Source organism: Sphaerodactylus townsendi, linkage group LG05 (genome assembly GCF_021028975.2).
Source record: "Sphaerodactylus townsendi isolate TG3544 linkage group LG05, MPM_Stown_v2.3, whole genome shotgun sequence".
Taxonomy (NCBI): domain Eukaryota; kingdom Metazoa; phylum Chordata; class Lepidosauria; order Squamata; family Sphaerodactylidae; genus Sphaerodactylus; species Sphaerodactylus townsendi.
Genome location: NC_059429.1, coordinates 134,182,084 through 134,201,211, shown reverse-complemented (window position 1 = coordinate 134,201,211; position 19,128 = coordinate 134,182,084). Strand labels below are relative to the sequence as shown.

Sequence of the window (19,128 nt, the reverse complement as noted above, 5' to 3'; positions counted from 1 at the left end):
CCCAAAGGCACCTGGTGGGCCACTGCGAGTAGCAGAGAGCTGGACTAGATGGACTCTGGTCTGATCCAGCTGGCTTGTTCTTATGTTCTTATGTTCAAGCTGCATTTGCAAGCTGGCAACCTTACTCTAAAACAGGAATGGCCATCTTTATAAACCAGCAGCACAAATCCTGGAGACAGTGCCTGTTCAAAGGACAGGGCCCTCTTATTTGGTCACTCTCCTTCAAAGCTCCATTTCCAGACGCTGCCGGCCGGCTGGCCCCTTTCAAAGATGTCTGCCACGCTGCCGATACCCAACCTCAAATGTAAACAAGTCACTTGCTACACTCTTGACAGCTCATTTCAAATCAAATGACAATAACATCACGGCATGACTCCCAGGAAATGACTGGGTTTAGATTTCACCGCCGCCTCTCATGTGAGCAGAAGAAAAACTTACAACTTTATCCCGCCCATAGATGCCAGTGAGCAATAACGTGTGGTTTACTCTTTCGGAAAGGGGAAGCGAAATCGAGACGGGGGTGGGCAAAGACGTACATAAATAGCACTTCAAACCAGCATCAAAATCCATGGGGAGATGGGGAACGAAACTCCGTCCTTTCACAGCAGGATGGAGGTTGCCAACTTTGGGTTGGGGAAGTCCCTGGACATTTGGGGGGTGGAGCCTAACAAGGGCAATGGGGGATGACCTCAGCAGGGTACGGTGCCGTGGAGTTTGCCCTCCAAAGCAGCCATCTTTTCCAACTGAATTGATCTCCAGAGCTGTACAAGTGGAAGATCTGGCAACCTTAAAGCAGTGGCAGATCAGCTCTCTCATTCACCCAGAGGTTCCTGTCCTGGAGGGGCTGTTGGCAGGCAGGAAGAAGGAGGAGGAGGAGGAGGAGGAGGAGGAGGAGGAGGAGGAGGAGGAGGAGGAGGAGGAGAAGGAGAAGGAGAAGGAGAAGGAGGAGAAGGAGGAGGAGAGGAGGAGGAGGAGAAGGAGGAGAAGAAGAAGGAGAAGGGGAGGAGAGGAGAGGAGGAAGAAGAGAAGAAGAAGGAGGAGGAGGAGAAGGAGGAGGAGGAGGAGGAGAAGGAGGAGGAGGAGAAGGAGAAGGAGGAGAGGAGGAGGAGGAGAAGGAGAAGGAGAAGGAGAAGGAGAAGAAGAGGAGTAGGAGTAGGAGTAGGAGTTTGGATTTCTATTCCCCCTTTCACTCCTGTGAGGAGACTCAAAGGGGCTTACAATCTCCTTGCCCTTTCCCCCCAACAACAAACACCCTGTGAGGTAGGTGGGGCTGAGAGAGCTCCGAGAAGCTGTGACTAGCCCAAGGTCACCCAGCTGGCGTGTGTGGGAGTGCACAGGCTAATCGGAATTCCCCAGATAAGCCTCCACAGCTCAGGCGGCAGAGCTGGGAATTAAACCCGGTTCCTCTAGATTAGATACACAAGCTCTTAACCTCCTACGCCACTGCTGCTCCACGAAAAAGCACAGTCAGGTCCTACGGAGTGGGCCCGGCTGCAGCTCCAGGTGGGCAGAGGTGACAGGCCAAACCTCCTCCCGTTGCCCCCCCCAAGCCCACCAGCACCCCAGGGGTTTCACACCCCAGTCCACCTCTGCCCCCAAAGGCATAGGGCAACAGGACGAACTGGCTTATAAAGGCCAGAAACCAGGGTGGGTTTCAGGGGTAGCAGCATTTTGCAACTGGGGTCCCACTACCAAAAAGGCCACGGTTATGCCGCACGCAGTTGCTGATTGGGCTTTGGCCAAGGCAGGCAAGTGCTCCGCCAGATGATCCAATAAGAACATAAGAACATAAGAACGAGCCAGATGGATCAGACCAGAGTCCATCTAGTCCAGCACTCTGCTACTCGCAGAGGCCCACCAGGTGCCTTTGGGAGCTCACGTGCAGGAGGTGAAAGCAATGGCCTTCTGCTGCTGCTGTTCCCGAGCACCTGGTCTGCTAAGGCATTTGCAATCTCAGATCAAGGAGGATCAAGATTGGTAGCCAGAGATCGACTTCTCCTCCATCAATCTGTCCAAGCCCCTTTTAAAGCTATCCAGGTTAGTGGCCATCACCCCCTCCTGCGGCAGCATATTCCAAACACTGATCACTGAAAGAGGGCCGGAACATATCCGTGGGGCCCACCCCAGAAACCCCCTGGGGCATGTGCTCCCAGCACTGAATGATAGCCCGACAGTGAGGATGATGTGGTCCTCACCCGACAGTGAGGATGATGTGGTCCTCACCCGACAGTGAGGACGATGTGGTGGCATGCAAGAGAGGGGAGGGGAGCATTAGGGGGAGGGGAGTGAGTGAGGGGTGCCATGCAAGGGAGGGGAGGGTTAGTGGAGGGAGTGAGGGATGGCATGGAAGGGGAGGGGGCCGTCATCTGGACCTGGCCCACCCACCCTAGCGGAGGGAGGGAGAGGGGAGGAGCAGCATGCAAGGGAGGGGAGGGTTAGTGGAGGGAGTGAGGGATGGCATGGAAAGGGGAGGGGGCCGGCATCTGGACCTGGCCCACCCTCCCTAGTGGACTGAGGGGGAGGGAGGGGGAGGGAGGGAGCGGTGGCATGCAAGGGAGGGGAGGGGCTGAGCAGCAGAGGCAAAATTTACCCCACCTCTTGACAGTCCATTTCTTTTACGGTTGGTAGCCTCCGGGTAGGGGCCTGGAGTTCTTCTGGAATGACAACTGGTCTCCAGATGACAGGGCTCAGTTCCCCTGATAGAACAGCAGCCTTAGAGGGCGGGCTCTTTGCGGCCACATGGCTGCCGAGTCATCTCCCCAGGTTCCACCCCCAAATTTCCGGGAATTCTCCGACCTCGAGCTGGTACAGTTGTCCCTTCGGGGTTCCAACTCTGAATTAGGACATTCCTGGAGACTTGGAGGTTGGGTGGAGGTTAGGGAGAAGAGATGCCTCAATAGGATAAATGCCATCCGGCCCACCTTCCGAAGCAGCCATTTCCTCCAGAAGTGGAATAAATGTTTTAAACAAATCCTAAATCAACAAGCCATCCAGGTAGTCCGGCATTCAGCTGTCGTTCTAGGGAAAACTTCTCCGATGTGGAAGTTGGCAACAGAACAAGGTTCACCCATGTTTTGGCTTGTGCTGAACCAAGGATGGTCTGGGCCCAGGCAAGAGGGTTGCCAACTCTATTGAGGAGTTCCTGTAGATTTGGGGTGGAGTCTGGGAAGGGGAGGGACCTCATGAGATGATGATGTCACAGAGTCATAGAGTTGGAAGAGACCCCAAGGGCCATCCAGTCCAACCCCCTGCCATGCAGGAACTCACAATCAAAGCACTCCCAACATATGTTCATCCAGCCTCTCTTTGAAAACCTCCACAGAAGGAGACTCCATCACACTCTGAGGTAGTGTGTTCCACTGTCAAACAACCCTGACTGTCAGGACGTTTTCCCTGATGTTTAGGTGAAATTTCTTTTCCTTATCCTTGAACCCATGACTCTTGGTCCTAGTCTCTGGAGCAGCAGAAAACAAGCTTGCTCCCTCACCAACGTGACATCCCTTCAGATATCTAAACATGGCTACCATGTCACCTCTTAACCTTCTCTTCACCAAACCAAGCATAAACAGCTCCCTAAGTCTCTTCTCGTAGTGAATGGATTCCAGACCTTTGACCGTTTTGGTTGCCCTCCTCTGGACCCGCTCCAGTCGGTCAATATCCCTCCTGAACTGCGGTGCCCAGTACTGCACACAATATTATTGATTGATTGATTGATTGATTGATTGTTTAGATTTGTAGACCGCCCCATCCCCAAGGGGCTCTGGGTGGTGAGGTCTAACCAGGTCTATTCCAGGTGAGGTCTAACCAGTGCAGAATAGAGAGAAACAATTACATCCCTTGATCTAAAGTTTAAACACTACGCTCCTATTGATACAGCCCAGAATCGCATTGGCCTTCTTGGCTGCTGCATCACACTGTTGAATCCACCTTCCCGAGCAGCCATTTTCTCCATGGGAGCTGACCTCTGTCATCTGAAAATGGCTTGAAATTCTAGGACATTCAGAACCTACCTGGAGGTTGGCAACTGTACCAAGAGAGCATGCCAGACAGATTTATGGAGGAGAAGTTGATTTATGGCTACCAATCTTGATCCTCTTTGATCTGAGATTGCAAATGCCTTAACAGACCAGGTGATCGGGAGCAGCAGCAGCAGAAGGCCATTGCTTTCACCTCTTGCATGTGAGCTCCCAAAGGCACCTGGTGGGCCACTGCGAGTAGCAGAGAGCTGGACTAGATGGACTCTGGTCTGATCCAGCAGGCTTGTTCTTATGTTCTTAAGGCCATTGCTTTCACCTCCTGCATGTGAGCTCCCAAAGGCACCTGGTGGGCCACTGCGAGTAGCAGAGAGCTGGACTAGATGGACTCTGGTCTGATCCAGCAGGCTTGTTCTTATGTTCTTAAGGCCATTGCTTTCACCTCCTGCATGTGAGCTCCCAAAGGCACCTGGTGGGCCACTGCGAGTAGCAGAGAGCTGGACTAGATGGACTCTGGTCTGATCCAGCAGGCTTGTTCTTATGTTCTTAAGGCCATTGCTTTCACCTCCTGCATGTGAGCTCCCAAAGGCACCTGGTGGGCCACTGCGAGTAGCAGAGAGCTGGACTAGATGGACTCTGGTCTGATCCAGCAGGCTTGTTCTTATGTTCTAATTTCATACCACATCCTAACTCATCCTTTTAAGTGAAGATGCTGGGGATTGACCCGGGAACCTTCTGTACGCCAGGCAGACGTTCTACCACTGAGCCGCAGCGCCTCGCCAGGCGGGCCGGATCAGCAAGTACATCTTATACCAGTTGCGCGGCCTACAGCAAATGAGATTAAGGGGACTTATCTCTCGACGGTTGTCAAGACGTTCGCGAATGGGAAATGGGGGGGGGGGAAACGAGAGGAAATTAGTTTTTCATCTTTGCCTATCAGAAAATCAGGCAAACTTGCAACGAGTTTGCAGCAGCCCAGAAAGATAAGAGGCCTGGTGGCGGCCTCAACCATATCCCTCTCCCTGAGCCTGCGCAACTTTTTCAGTCACAGGAGGGTGTCTGGAGCTCCTGGACCGCCCCAGAGAACGGTTCCGGCACTTCCCCAGTGGCAAAGCTGCAAGGCATGGGCTTTCCCACCACAGCCTGCATGTAGGCCAGTAGCTCAGGATCAGGGATGGAGCTGGTGATCCAAATCCCATGGATTCGGATCTGATAGGATTCAGACAGTTCAGATTCAGACCCTGCTTGTCCGAATCTGTCCGAATCAGTGCAGATTCGGTAGAAATCCAGATTCGGACTGTCCGAATCACCAACCCTAAAATGGGAGGATGGAAATGCCAGACAGCCAAGGGGGAGGAGGAAGGCGAAGGATTCAAGGAGGCAACCAGGCAAGGGGGCACCCAAAAGCCAAGGGAGCCAGGCCCTCTTGCTGGTGAGACTGGCCCCCCTTCTGAAGCCAGGAGAGACCGCTGAGGGTCAAGGCAGAGGGCAGGGAGCCCAGGCATGCGAAGGGGGTGCCTCACGTTAGGGCCGTGGTGGTGAACCTTTGGCACTCCAGATGTTTTGGACTACAATTCCCATCAGCCCCTGCCAGCATGGCCAATTGGCTGATGGGAATTGTAGTCCATAACATCTGGAGTGCCAAAGGTTCGCCACCACTGCATTAGGGTAATACCGGACAACTTTGCAGGTCTGTTGTAAGCATCATGACAAGGAAATGTGAAGCACTTTGAACACCACATAAACAAACACTATTATTATTACGAGTTATGGCTGCGGCTGGACAGATGCAAAGTCAGGGGGCTGGACTATGATCTGGGTTCAAATCCTGACACTGCTGCGATATCTACTGGGAGATTTGACTTACTTTATTTACTTCATTGAGACCCTGCTCAATGGGGAACCAAGATGGCGAACATAGTTCCCCTCCTTCTACATGTCATCCCCTGTGAGGTAAACTGGGCCGAGAAGCTGTCACAGACCCAAGGTCACCCAACGAGCTTCCATGGCGGAGGAGGGATTCGAACTTAGTCCCAGCCTGACATTCTAACCATTACATCATCCTGGCTTTCATGCTAGATCTCGGGCCCACCATTCTCTCTCAGCATAATCTACCTTGCAGGGTTGTTTTGAGGCTAAAACAGAGAAGAGAGAATCATGTTACCAGGAACTCCTTGTCTGAATGGGGGAAAATAAAAAGCCCGTTCCACACAAACCAAATAAAACGTTTTAAGGCAGGAAATAAAACACTCTGCATACAGTTCCACATGGTTTTTAGCCCCCAAAGTTTTATTTCCTGCCTGAAAATGTTTTATTTGCATGCTGTTCCCAAGCGATTCTTTGTTAAAAGCACCTTGAAAACATTTCCACTCACAGTGCGGATCTCTTTAAAACATTTCCAACACCTCTCCACAGTCCCTGGACTTTCCTCATCCTTGCCATTTTCAGAGCTTGCATTGGCCATCTTGCGATGTATTTACATCATTTTTTTTTATTTTGGGGAGGTCATTCTATGTAGAAGAGTTGGATTTATATCCCCCCCTTTCTCTCCTGTAAGGAGACTCAAAGGGGCTTACAAACTCCTTTCCCTCCCCCCTCACAACAAACACCCTGTGAGGTGGGTGCCACTGAGAGAGCTCCAAAGAACTGTGACTAGCCCAAGGTCACCCAGCTGGCATGTGTTGGGAGTGCACAAGCTAATCTAGTTCTCCAGATAAGCCTCCACAGCTCAAGTGGCCGAGCAGGGAATCAAACCTGGTTCCTCTAGATTAGAGTGCACCTGCTCTTAAACACTGCGCCACCTGTCGGGGATCATGCAGCCTACACGACCCCCTACAGAATCACAGCACGAGGCTTTGAAGCTTCATAGCTACAAATCTAAGAAGTTTTTTAAAATAGTATGGTCACAAAATGGGGGCCAAAAAGGGTTTTCAAGGGGGCGAGTGTGGACAAACAGGGGTTTTCGAAAACAGGATCTGTCGCAATCACCAGTAGCCAATATGTTGGCCCCAACCACTTTCTAAAAGCACTTGGAGGGCTCCAGGAAAGGTTATCAGTGGATGCCACGATGTTTGGGGCACTTTGTTGTGGATCCCCTGTACTCAGAGGCATATGTAGGGAAAATGTATACTTGTGCAAAATCTGAGTTTTCATCCCCATAAGGGCAGGCCACCCTCCCCCACCACGACCAAACAAATTCTTTTGCACCAAGTCTTGAAGTCAGTGTATGGACCCGGGGGGAAGGAGGAGGAATATGGGGTGGTGTTTTTCCACCCCCCATGTGACTAAATGGCTGCAGCCCAGGGACATTTGACCCGATATGTCCCCCTGAGCAGTACGCCCCTGCCTATACTGGATGGAGAAAGTCAGCTACTAAACCTGGGCATGAACTCGGCGGCCAGTCAGCATCTCCAGAGAGGCATGGCCACGAATCTCTGGACAGACCAGGGGTCTGCAACCTGTGGCTCACCAGATGTCCGTGGACTACAATTCCCAATTGGCAGAGGCTGATGGGAATTGTAGTCCATGAACGTCTGGAGAGCTGCAGGTTGCAGACCCCTGGGATAGACGTAGCACTCCTAAATAAACCTAGCACTCCTAAATAAAGCTCGAGAAAACATCAGCATCGCAGGTTATGCTTTCTGTAGGCTGTGTGGCGGGTGTCAGAGAGAGAACATGCATCTTTGAGCACCTGTCTGCTTATACCTGCCTGGCAGATCTGGCCTCGTCAGGTTTCCCAGAAGGACGCGCTGCGTGTTTACAGAAATGTGCACGCTCGTCTGCGATGAACGCCTTCTAAATCTGCTGCAGGAAACTCCAGCGTAACACGGATATTCCCTGCGGCAAGTGCGACTGCCCTGAAACCACAGACCAATTTTCTTTCTTCCCTCCCAAGGTTTAACCAAAATGTAACTTTAATAGCAGTTTAAGTAGTGGAACACGCTGCCTACAGTGGCCATTAGCTCCGACTGGATGAGTACCTATCAGGAAGCAAATGACGCTCGGAAGACTTTTTTCGGTCTGGGAACGTTGTCAAGAGAAAGGTTGGCCAAGGACAGGCTGGGCACAGATAGGATATTCTCTGACCTTTGAGCAAATGACCCCGCCAGATCCTTGCCCACTCTGCTGTTGCAACTTCTGGGCAGGAAAGAGCAAATGTCGAACTTCTTCCCATTATACAGGCGGAGAACTGAGGCTGGGTGTGGTTTGCCCGGGGCGGATTGCGCGGCTGTAGATTTGCTGGTTTAAACAGTCAGAGAATGGGCACAATCCTCAAACCTTGGCCTGTGTTAAGGACCATCCCCAAAAGTGCTGTCCAAACACCCATCAGACAAAAACACAGTTCAGGGTTGCCAACATCCAGTCGGGGGCTGGAAATCTCCCAGAATCGTGACTGATCTTCAGACGTCATAAATCACTTACATGCAGAGGTGGGATCCAGCAGGTTCTCACAGGTTCCCGAGAGTAGGTTACTTATTATTTGTGTGTGCCGAGAGGGGGTTACTAATGGGCGATTTTGCCACGTGATTTTTGCCTTAGTTACGCCCCTCCTCTCAGCAGTAGCGTGCAGAACTTGAAGCAGTCTAGCAGGAGGTGCACCGGCGTGCGTGGCAGCCTGCGCCTGCGGGCATTCGTTTCCCGCCCAAGGACCGGCGCAGCAGCTGCGTCCTTGCCACAGCCCCACCCAGGAATGCCCCACCCCCAGAATGCCCGGCCACGCCCCCATTGTGCCCTGCACAGCCCCATTGGCGCTACGCCAGTTTGAATCCCACCACCATAGGAACCTGTTACTAAAATTTTTGGATCCCACCACTGCTTACATGTGTATGCATTACTTATTCATTGAAAGCATCATTTATTATTTATTTTTTATTGGATTTGATTTCTATCCTGCCCCTTCCCGAGCAAGGTCGGGCCAGGGCAGCTAACAACGTGCAAATATCAACAATTAAAATACACAAGAGACTATCATAAAGGGCAGGGAATTAATCTAAATAACAACAACAACAGCCATAATAATAATACCACAATTTGAAAATTGAGATTCAGCGACGATGGAACAGACAAGCTGGGATCGTCCCAGAGGTGATCGGCACCCTGGGAGCCATTCCAAAAACTCGATGGAGGCACTTGAAACATCTTCAAATCAACAAAATCAAATCAACAAAATCAAATCAACAAAATCAAAACATCTTCAAATCAACAAAATCTGTCGGATTCCAAAGGCAGCCCTGCTGGGATCCGCACTAATACTACGCCGACACATTACAATTCTAGGCCTCTGGGTGGGGCTTGAATGGTAATGAAAGTCCAACAACCAGCTAAAGAACAGCCAGCTGTGATATTAAACAAAATTAATAATAATAATAATTTATGCCAATTTAAGTTGAACAGGCCATGACTGACATCCAATGGGAGCTGGAGGGGGCGGGAGCAAAAGGGGAGGTGTACCTCGTCAGGTGCGCCATGATGTCACTTCTGGGAAAAGCTAGGAATGACATCAGGTAGCTCTAGGAATCATCAGAGCTTCTATGGTAAAACCACAGAGATTCTGGTGAGTCCTAGAGCTACCCAGTGTCACTTCCAGGCAGCTGGGACAAAATTAAACGATGATGATGAGGAGGAGGAGGAGGACGACGACGACAACAACAACAATAACAACAATGACAACGACAACGACGACAACGACAACGACAGGTTAATTTAACACCCCATCATTCAAATTCCCCAAAACCAGGTGTCTTCAAACTTTGGCCCTCCAGATGTTCATTGACTACAATTCCCATGAGTCCTACCACTTGGCCATGCTGGCAGGGGCTGATGGGAATTGTAGTCCATGAACATCTGGAGGGCCATAGTTTGAAGACCCCTGCCCAAAACCAATAAAAACCATACCATAATCAAACGCACAACAAGAATCAAATAAATACATATAAAGAATAACAGTGGGGTTTGGGGATCGAGAGGCCAGCCACAATCCCGCAGGGCCCATGTCTTATTTGACAGGCCAAGGATAGAGCTGGAAAGGTCTAGCCCTGGTTGAGAATATCCGGAACTTTCGTGGGCCAGGGATCTCCAGCCGGCTGTTCCCAGTAAAGCGTGACGCCCTCTGGAGGTTATGTTGGGAGAGGCAATCCCATAAATATGACAGCTCCAGACCGTACAGGGCTCTGAAGGTTAGGACCGGAACCTTGGACCAGCTGGCAAAACACAGGTGAATATGGGATCTCGAAAGGTAGAGAACCTCACCATGGGTTCTGACCAGCTGAGGTTTCCGCAGCAGCCTCGGGGGCAGCCCCTGCAAAGAGAGAGGGGCAGTAGTCTAGTCTGGAGGTAATTGTCAGAGTGGCTAGGTCAGGGCAAGATTGGTAGGGCCTCAACTGCTTAGCCTGGCAAAGATGAAAATACCCACCACTCTGGTAGTATTTTAGGCCTGGGCCTCGATGGAAAGGGTGGCTTCCAGGGTCACACCCAGGCTCTTGATGGTGGGTGAAGGTGTCGGTTCCACTTCATCTAACTTGAGTAGCTGGTGCCCCAACTCCGAAACCCCTTAACTTGGCCACCAGACCTTCATCTTTGAGTTGGGCCTGCTTTAACCGTTCCACTTCTCCTGGAGAAAGTGGCGGCTTCGTAAAGTGGACAGCGTAGCGTGGCACCCTATCAGAGCTCTGCCCTCACTAAACCCTCCCAGCCTCCAGCCTCAACTCTCCAGCTATTTCCAAAACTGAGCTGGCATCCCGAGGGGTCCAGTGATGACCGTCTGCCAAGTCCAAATTGGGGGATTCTGGGAGATTCTGAAGGCAGAACCCAGGGAGATAACTCAGCAGGGATGTGATGTTTATTGTTTATTATTATAGATGTGGTCCCCGCCCATCGGTGATGCCATAGAGTAGGGGTCTTCAAACTATGGCCCTCCAGATGTTAAGAACATAAGAACAAGCCAGCTGGATCAGACCAGAGTCCATCTAGTCCAGCTCTCTGCTACTCGCAGTGGCCCAACAGGTGCCTTTGGGAGCTCACATGCAGGATGTGAAAGCAATGGCCTTCTGCGGCTGTTGCTCCCGATCACCTGGTCTGTTAAGGCATTTGCAATCTCAGATCAAAAGGATCAAGATTGGTAGCCAGAGATCGACTTCTCCTCCATCAATCTGTCCAAGCCCCTTTTAAAGCTATTCAGGTTAGTGGCCATCACCACCTCCATGTTCAGGAACTACAATTCCCACCAGCCCTGCCACTTGGCCATGCTGGCAGAGGCTGCTGGGAATTGTAGTCCATGAACATCTGGAGGGCCATAGTTTGAAGGCCTCTGCCATAGAGTCTGCTCTGCCCATCTCCCGGTGTTTCCAAACCCTGGAGGCCAGCAACCCTACCTTGCATTTGCTAGCCTTTGGCTTAGCAGCCATTATTTGCAAGAATGAAAGGATGCTATTGGGAAAGGACGCTTCCGTGCATGTTTTTTGCGGCCCTCTCGATCCCTTAAGCCCAAGGTGGGTAATACAGTGGGTTAAAAAGACATGAAACTCGTCTCGGCCTCGCATGCTCGCATCAATCACTGAAATAGACATCAAGCGCAAGACAGATGCCTTCAGGTTAGTCTTTGATGAACCTCCACGCACCTGCACACACACACACACAATTTCCAGGAGCCTTGGGGAAAACAATCCAGTGAACCTAGCAGGTGATCTTTTCAGGCAGGCAGGCAGGCAGACGAGCTGGATTCCAGACTAGGAGCACCTCGGAGACCAACAAGATATTTTGGAATACGAGCTCTCAAGCTCGCTTCATCAGATACAAGCAGGAGTGGAGATCCGTATACCCCAGTCTGACGGTGGGGGGAGTGTTGCACACAAAGGATCTGTGATGCGGAGTTCATTCACAAATTTGGAAAGAATGGACCCCCCCCCCCAGAGCAGAATGGGGACATATGGTTCTTATCTCATTACAGCTAGGTTTGAATCCAGTGGCACTTTAAGGGACCAACGAGACTTTCGGGATGTGAGCTTTCAAGACTCAAAGTTCCCTTCGTCAGATACAAGCAGGAATGGAGATCGTTGAGTCCTTCTATCCGAGTCTTCCCCCAAGCAATTCTTCCTGCTCTAACCAAGCAGGTTACAATGTGCATTGTACCTTTGCACCCGGACTCCTTTCTATTCAACACCCCTCCTGCTTCCTAACTGGGAAATAAGGGCTCTGATATCTCTCTTCCGGCTTGTATCTGATGAAGGCTCCGGAAAGATTATACCTCAAAAATCTTGATGCGACCAATCTCGAATCGAGCCTAGCTCCTGTTCTGCAGATTCACCCGGCTAGGCTTTTTAAACAATCTTTCAGGAAGATGGAACACAACTGATTTAGGACTTGTACTCTTTGCTGCAAAGAAGAATTCCACTAGAATGCCTGAAACACACCGGCCTGCTCGGAGAGGTTGTTTGCAAGTCTGCGACTGTTTGAGAACGCCTTGTGGAAAGCTACGCAGACGCCAATCATTATCCCCACGCCGAGCTCGGAGTATTTTCCGAGCAAAACATTCGATGCGGGGTGCTTGTCCTCTCGCCCACCTTCGTCCTCTCCCCCCACGGCCCCTACCCCACCTGGCATGCCAGCCAAATGCCCACTCGGCTCACGGCGCCAATCCCTCCTACACCAGCCTTCCACCGGTGACCCAAGAACCTCTGCACACTGCATTTCGCTCGCAGTCAGAAAAGGAGGGGAGAGGAGGGGGGGAAATGCTCTGAACGTGTTGGTGCATGTCACCACTGTGGCTCCAGAAAAATGAGACGTGGGCGGGTGTTTGGAGGAGGAAGATCTTGCAAGGAAAGGAAAAAAAGAGGTCAGGCTCCGTCAAACTCACGGCCCCCTCCCGTGTCTCCCCCCCCCCAACCCAAAAGCCGTCCCTTGGCTATGCCAAGACAACAGGAGCAGACACCGTCTCACACACCAGAATATCTAAGAGATATGGTTTTTGGGGAAGAAACAAAGTGCATTTGGGGTGGGGTGGGGGGATGTCAGGGTAGGAAACCGAGCAGGACCCATGCAAAAAACACGCTCTGCCCCAAAAGCAAGCCAGATTCTTACCTGTCCATCTACAAAGCAGCAGCAAGACCGAGCAGGTCAGGAGGCGGCTGGAAAAATTGCTCCAAGATTCCATGTTCACTGGCAAGGACAGAAGAAGAAGAAAAAAGAGTTTTAGGAGGAGGGAAATTAAAAAAGGCAGCTGAAGGGAAGGCGATCCAGGTATCTGGGTGTCTTGGCCGCACACGCAGGACGGAGGGCTCAGCCCGCCATCTCCAGAAAGGAGGAACCCAGCAATGCCTCCTAAGCCCGCAACTCCGCCACAGAGCCAAAAACAAGGCAGCCCAGCCTATTTTTTTAAAAAAAGAGCAGATGAATCAGAGAAGTTATTCGCCCTCCCTCCTGCCACACGCCAAGATCAGACTCTCCAGAAAATTAAGCCTCCAAAAAGAGAGAGAGAGAGAGAGAGAGGGAAGGAGGGAAGGAGGGAGGGAGGGAGGCAGAGAGAGAGAGAGAGACCAGCCCCATCACAAAAAACTGTGCAGCGTCCTTGTTAGCATGTCTGGCCCCGCACGTACACAAACACCGCCACGCACGGCCACAGACTCACCTGGCTGAGCATCTGTGGACAGCGCCCGGCTGTTCCCTCTCCAAGGGCTGAGCTCTGGCCGCCTGGGGACCGCAGGATAGCTGCCCCACTGCCGGCTGAATCTGTGGGTCTCCCCTGCATCTGGGGGGTCTCCCCTTCCTGCTACCCCTCTGCACAGCCCCGGAGCATCACACCAAAAACAGTCCCTTGGCAAAGCAGTGGCGGTGGTTTGTCAAGCCAGCTGCACTCACGGGTCTAGCAGGAGCAGAAGACCCCCGAGCAGAGGTCCAAAGGCCCCCCCAGGTCTCCAAGAAGGGACCCCCCCCTGCTGCCACCTCTGCCACCCGGGGTCCTCGGCGGCCGGCTGCGTTTGTCAGTCTGCCTGTGTCTCTCTGCAGCTCTGGCAGGCTCTGGCGCTTTCTCTGTGGCTCTGCTGGTTCAGCACACCAAACCCCCACCCCCCCTTCCCGGTTGCCTAGCATTGACGAGTCCCCATTTTTAAAACAATGTACCAGTTCAGGAGGAAGAACAGAAGAAGAAGAAGAAGAAGAAAAGCAGAAATCCGCTTCCACCCCACCCCCAACCACCCCCCAGCCTGAGCTTTTGGGGAAGTGCTCGGCCCCCGGTTCTCAGATGGTTTTGCAAGAGAAAGCACCCTGGGCAGAGGACATCTGACAAGGGGAAGGGGGGGGGTTGGCTTGTAGCCGCCGCCGCTCGCCTCCTCGCTCGGAGCCAACTTATTTTTCTAAGGTCACCCCTGCCTGCCTGGAGTCAGCTGCGCACTGTTGTGTTCCCCCCACCCCCTCCTTAAGGTGGGCTGGCAGAATTCGGTTCCTTCCACCCCTCTTTGCAGGGAGGCAGAGAGAGGGACCGGTTGGCGCCTCTCTCGCATCCTCCTGCGCAGCTGGGAGCTCAAAGGGGGCTGGATGGACTGACAAGTCCCGATGCATCAGAGGGACGCGAAAAGGGCTTCCTGGCCGGGGCCCCCTCCCCAGTAAAAGCCTCTTTCCCTCCCCCCTGCCAGATCTTCCCCAAGGAAAAAACAAGGCTGCAAGAAAGCTGAGAACAGCTTCCACGCAAATACATGGAAGGCTCCCATGCAGGAGGGTTGAAGGATGCAGGAAAGAAGAGAGGAGGAAACAGCAAATAAACAGGAGATGAGCTGGGAGGAAGGAAGGAGGCGAACGAGGGCCCAGAGGACGGGTCTCTAGACAAAGGCCAGACGGATCCGCCTTGGAACAATGAGACAAACTAGGCATGTTGGGGGGAGATCCCTCGAAGGGGCCTTTTCTTTTCCTGAAGCACAGGTGTCAAACTCGTGGCCCTCCAGATGTGATGGACCACAGTTCCCATCATCCCCTGCCAGCATGATTCTGGCAGGGGATGATGGGAGCTGTAGTCCATCACATCTGGAGGGCCGCGAGTTTGACACCCGTGTCCTAAAGGGTTTGGGGACCTGCAAACAGTGCCCCACGCATCCCTCCCAAGAACCCTGCCAGGAAAGTCAGGCTGAGACAGAGTAAGGGAGAGGCCGGAGGCCGTCCGGGGAATCCGTGGCAGAGCAAGAGATTCGTGCTGCCCAATCCAAGGGGAGGAAACTTCAGGTGCTGGGGGGGCGCAGGGGGCACACTTTCTCCAGGAATCCAGCCTTGTGAATATTACCCAGGTTTGCCCCTCTATCGATAGACGGCGGCTGTTGTTTTTCTAAAAAATATATTAAACGACCAGGGAACTTACATGTGGGGTTGCTTAGGCTGATTCCGCATGGGCCAAAAACAGCGGTGTGAAAATGGTGTGAAAACAGTATAAACCCTTATCACGAAAGCAAGCCTGGGGGAGCCACGCTTGTTTCAGTAAAACCTGGGTTCTTTTCTCCAATAACTCCAACCAGCTGAGGTCTCAACGATTTTTATTGAAAAACAGAAATTAAAGAAATAAAACTTAGATGCAGTTAAGGTTACATTACTCAGCTGGTTACATTCCTTTTGGTTCCTTTGTCCCCATTCCGGGAACCCATGGCCCAGAGATGCTTCCCTGACCACGTCTCAAGATGGAATTCCAAAACCTTTGTTTTCCTCTTCTCAGGAAAGTTTTCCTGTTCAGGCCACGAGGTAACTTAGGCCTTTGAAGTTTCATCCTGGTACCTCTGCATAGTTTCCTGTCCTCCCTCCAGGAGATCAAAAGGCAAAGATGCTTTTCACAGTCATATGTGACTTTGCTAGTTTTACAGTACTATTCCATCACAACCCTTTCACACCGTTTTAAACCATTTTCACATCGTTTTCACACTGCTGTTTTTGGCCCATGCGGAATCAGACTTACAGAAGGTCAGTGGCAGAATCCATATTTTATATGCAGAGGGCCCCAATTCCAATCTCCAGTTGAAGTAAGATAAAACAAAGTCCAGGGGGGCTTGGAGATCTCCTTCTGTTACAATTAATCTCCAGGAGATGGACATCGGTTTTCCTGGAGGAGGAGGAGGAAGAAGAAGAAGAAGAAGAAGAAGAATCCCCCCCACCCCCCCCCCCCCCCACCCCCCCCCCCCCCCACCCCCCCCCCCCCCCACCCCCCCCCCCCCCCACCCCCCCCCCCCCCCACCCCCCCCCCCCCCCACCCCCCCCCCCCCCCACCCCCCCCCCCCCCCACCCCCCCCCCCCCCCACCCCCCCCCCCCCCCACCCCCCCCCCCCCCCACCCCCCCCCCCCCCCACCCCCCCCCCCCCCCACCCCCCCCCCCCCCCACCCCCCCCCCCCCCCACCCCCCCCCCCCCCCACCCCCCCCCCCCCCCACCCCCCCCCCCCCCCACCCCCCCCCCCCCCCACCCCCCCCCCCCCCCACCCCCCCCCCCCCCCACCCCCCCCCCCCCCCACCCCCCCCCCCCCCCACCCCCCCCCCCCCCCACCCCCCCCCCCCCCCACCCCCCCCCCCCCCCACCCCCCCCCCCCCCCACCCCCCCCCCCCCCCACCCCCCCCCCCCCCCACCCCCCCCCCCCCCCACCCCCCCCCCCCCCCACCCCCCCCCCCCCCCACCCCCCCCCCCCCCCACCCCCCCCCCCCCCCACCCCCCCCCCCCCCCACCCCCCCCCCCCCCCACCCCCCCCCCCCCCCACCCCCCCCCCCCCCCACCCCCCCCCCCCCCCACCCCCCCCCCCCCCCACCCCCCCCCCCCCCCACCCCCCCCCCCCCCCACCCCCCCCCCCCCCCACCCCCCCCCCCCCCCACCCCCCCCCCCCCCCACCCCCCCCCCCCCCCACCCCCCCCCCCCCCCACCCCCCCCCCCCCCCACCCCCCCCCCCCCCCACCCCCCCCCCCCCCCACCCCCCCCCCCCCCCACCCCCCCCCCCCCCCACCCCCCCCCCCCCCCACCCCCCCCCCCCCCCACCCCCCCCCCCCCCCACCCCCCCCCCCCCCCACCCCCCCCCCCCCCCACCCCCCCCCCCCCCCACCCCCCCCCCCCCCCACCCCCCCCCCCCCCCACCCCCCCCCCCCCCCACCCCCCCCCCCCCCCACCCCCCCCCCCCCCCACCCCCCCCCCCCCCCACCCCCCCCCCCCCCCACCCCCCCCCCCCCCCACCCCCCCCCCCCCCCACCCCCCCCCCCCCCCACCCCCCCCCCCCCCCACCCCCCCCCCCCCCCACCCCCCCCCCCCCCCACCCCCCCCCCCCCCCACCCCCCCCCCCCCCCACCCCCCCCCCCCCCCACCCCCCCCCCCCCCCACCCCCCCCCCCCCCCACCCCCCCCCCCCCCCACCCCCCCCCCCCCCCACCCCCCCCCCCCCCCACCCCCCCCCCCCCCCACCCCCCCCCCCCCCCACCCCCCCCCCCCCCCACCCCCCCCCCCCCCCACCCCCCCCCCCCCCCACCCCCCCCCCCCCCCACCCCCCCCCCCCCCCACCCCCCCCCCCCCCCACCCCCCCCCCCCCCCACCCCCCCCCCCCCCCACCCCCCCCCCCCCCCACCCCCCCCCCCCCCCACCCCCCCCCCCCCCCACCCCCCCCCCCCCCCACCCCCCCCCCCCCCCACCCCCCCCCCCCCCCACCCCCCCCCCCCCCCACCCCCCCCCCCCCCCACCCCCCCCCCCCCCCACCCCCCCCCCCCCCCACCCCCCCCCCCCCCCACCCCCCCCCCCCCCCACCCCCCCCCCCCCCCACCCCCCCCCCCCCCCACCCCCCCCCCCCCCCACCCCCCCCCCCCCCCACCCCCCCCCCCCCCCACCCCCCCCCCCCCCCACCCCCCCCCCCCCCCACCCCCCCCCCCCCCCACCCCCCCCCCCCCCCACCCCCCCCCCCCCCCACCCCCCCCCCCCCCCACCCCCCCCCCCCCCCACCCCCCCCCCCCCCCACCCCCCCCCCCCCCCACCCCCCCCCCCCCCCACCCCCCCCCCCCCCCACCCCCCCCCCCCCCCACCCCCCCCCCCCCCCACCCCCCCCCCCCCCCACCCCCCCCCCCCCCCACCCCCCCCCCCCCCCACCCCCCCCCCCCCCCACCCCCCCCCCCCCCCACCCCCCCCCCCCCCCACCCCCCCCCCCCCCCACCCCCCCCCCCCCCCACCCCCCCCCCCCCCCACCCCCCCCCCCCCCCACCCCCCCCCCCCCCCACCCCCCCCCCCCCCCACCCCCCCCCCCCCCCACCCCCCCCCCCCCCCACCCCCCCCCCCCCCCACCCCCCCCCCCCCCCACCCCCCCCCCCCCCCACCCCCCCCCCCCCCCACCCCCCCCCCCCCCCACCCCCCCCCCCCCCCACCCCCCCCCCCCCCCACCCCCCCCCCCCCCCACCCCCCCCCCCCCCCACCCCCCCCCCCCCCCACCCCCCCCCCCCCCCACCCCCCCCCCCCCCCACCCCCCCCCCCCCCCACCCCCCCCCCCCCCCACCCCCCCCCCCCCCCACCCCCCCCCCCCCCCACCCCCCCCCCCCCCCACCCCCCCCCCCCCCCACCCCCCCCCCCCCCCACCCCCCCCCCCCCCCACCCCCCCCCCCCCCCACCCCCCCCCCCCCCCACCCCCCCCCCCCCCCACCCCCCCCCCCCCCCACCCCCCCCCCCCCCCACCCCCCCCCCCCCCCACCCCCCCCCCCCCCCACCCCCCCCCCCCCCCACCCCCCCCCCCCCCCACCCCCCCCCCCCCCCACCCCCCCCCCCCCCCACCCCCCCCCCCCCCCACCCCCCCCCCCCCCCACCCCCCCCCCCCCCCACCCCCCCCCCCCCCCACCCCCCCCCCCCCCCACCCCCCCCCCCCCCCACCCCCCCCCCCCCCCACCCCCCCCCCCCCCCACCCCCCCCCCCCCCCACCCCCCCCCCCCCCCACCCCCCCCCCCCCCCACCCCCCCCCCCCCCCACCCCCCCCCCCCCCCACCCCCCCCCCCCCCCACCCCCCCCCCCCCCCACCCCCCCCCCCCCCCACCCCCCCCCCCCCCCACCCCCCCCCCCCCCCACCCCCCCCCCCCCCCACCCCCCCCCCCCCCCACCCCCCCCCCCCCCCACCCCCCCCCCCCCCCACCCCCCCCCCCCCCCACCCCCCCCCCCCCCCACCCCCCCCCCCCCCCACCCCCCCCCCCC

At 58.5% G+C, this 19,128-nt stretch overlaps 1 protein-coding gene across 1 annotated transcript in view; it reads right to left on the bottom strand.

Annotated features, from left to right (window-relative positions):
• The window catches only part of LOC125433432 (tyrosine-protein phosphatase non-receptor type substrate 1-like), a 187,445-nt gene extending 173,126 nt beyond the window's left edge, over window positions 1–14,319 (bottom strand). The window contains exons 1-2 of the mRNA XM_048497939.1: window positions 13,597–14,319; window positions 13,050–13,127 (exon numbers count right to left, since the gene is read on the bottom strand). Coding sequence (XP_048353896.1) covers window positions 13,050–13,122 — 73 coding nt within the window. The 5' untranslated portion in view covers window positions 13,123–13,127; window positions 13,597–14,319. The remainder of the gene's footprint in view (window positions 1–13,049; window positions 13,128–13,596) is intronic.
• Window positions 14,320–19,128: the final 4,809 nt, after the last annotated feature.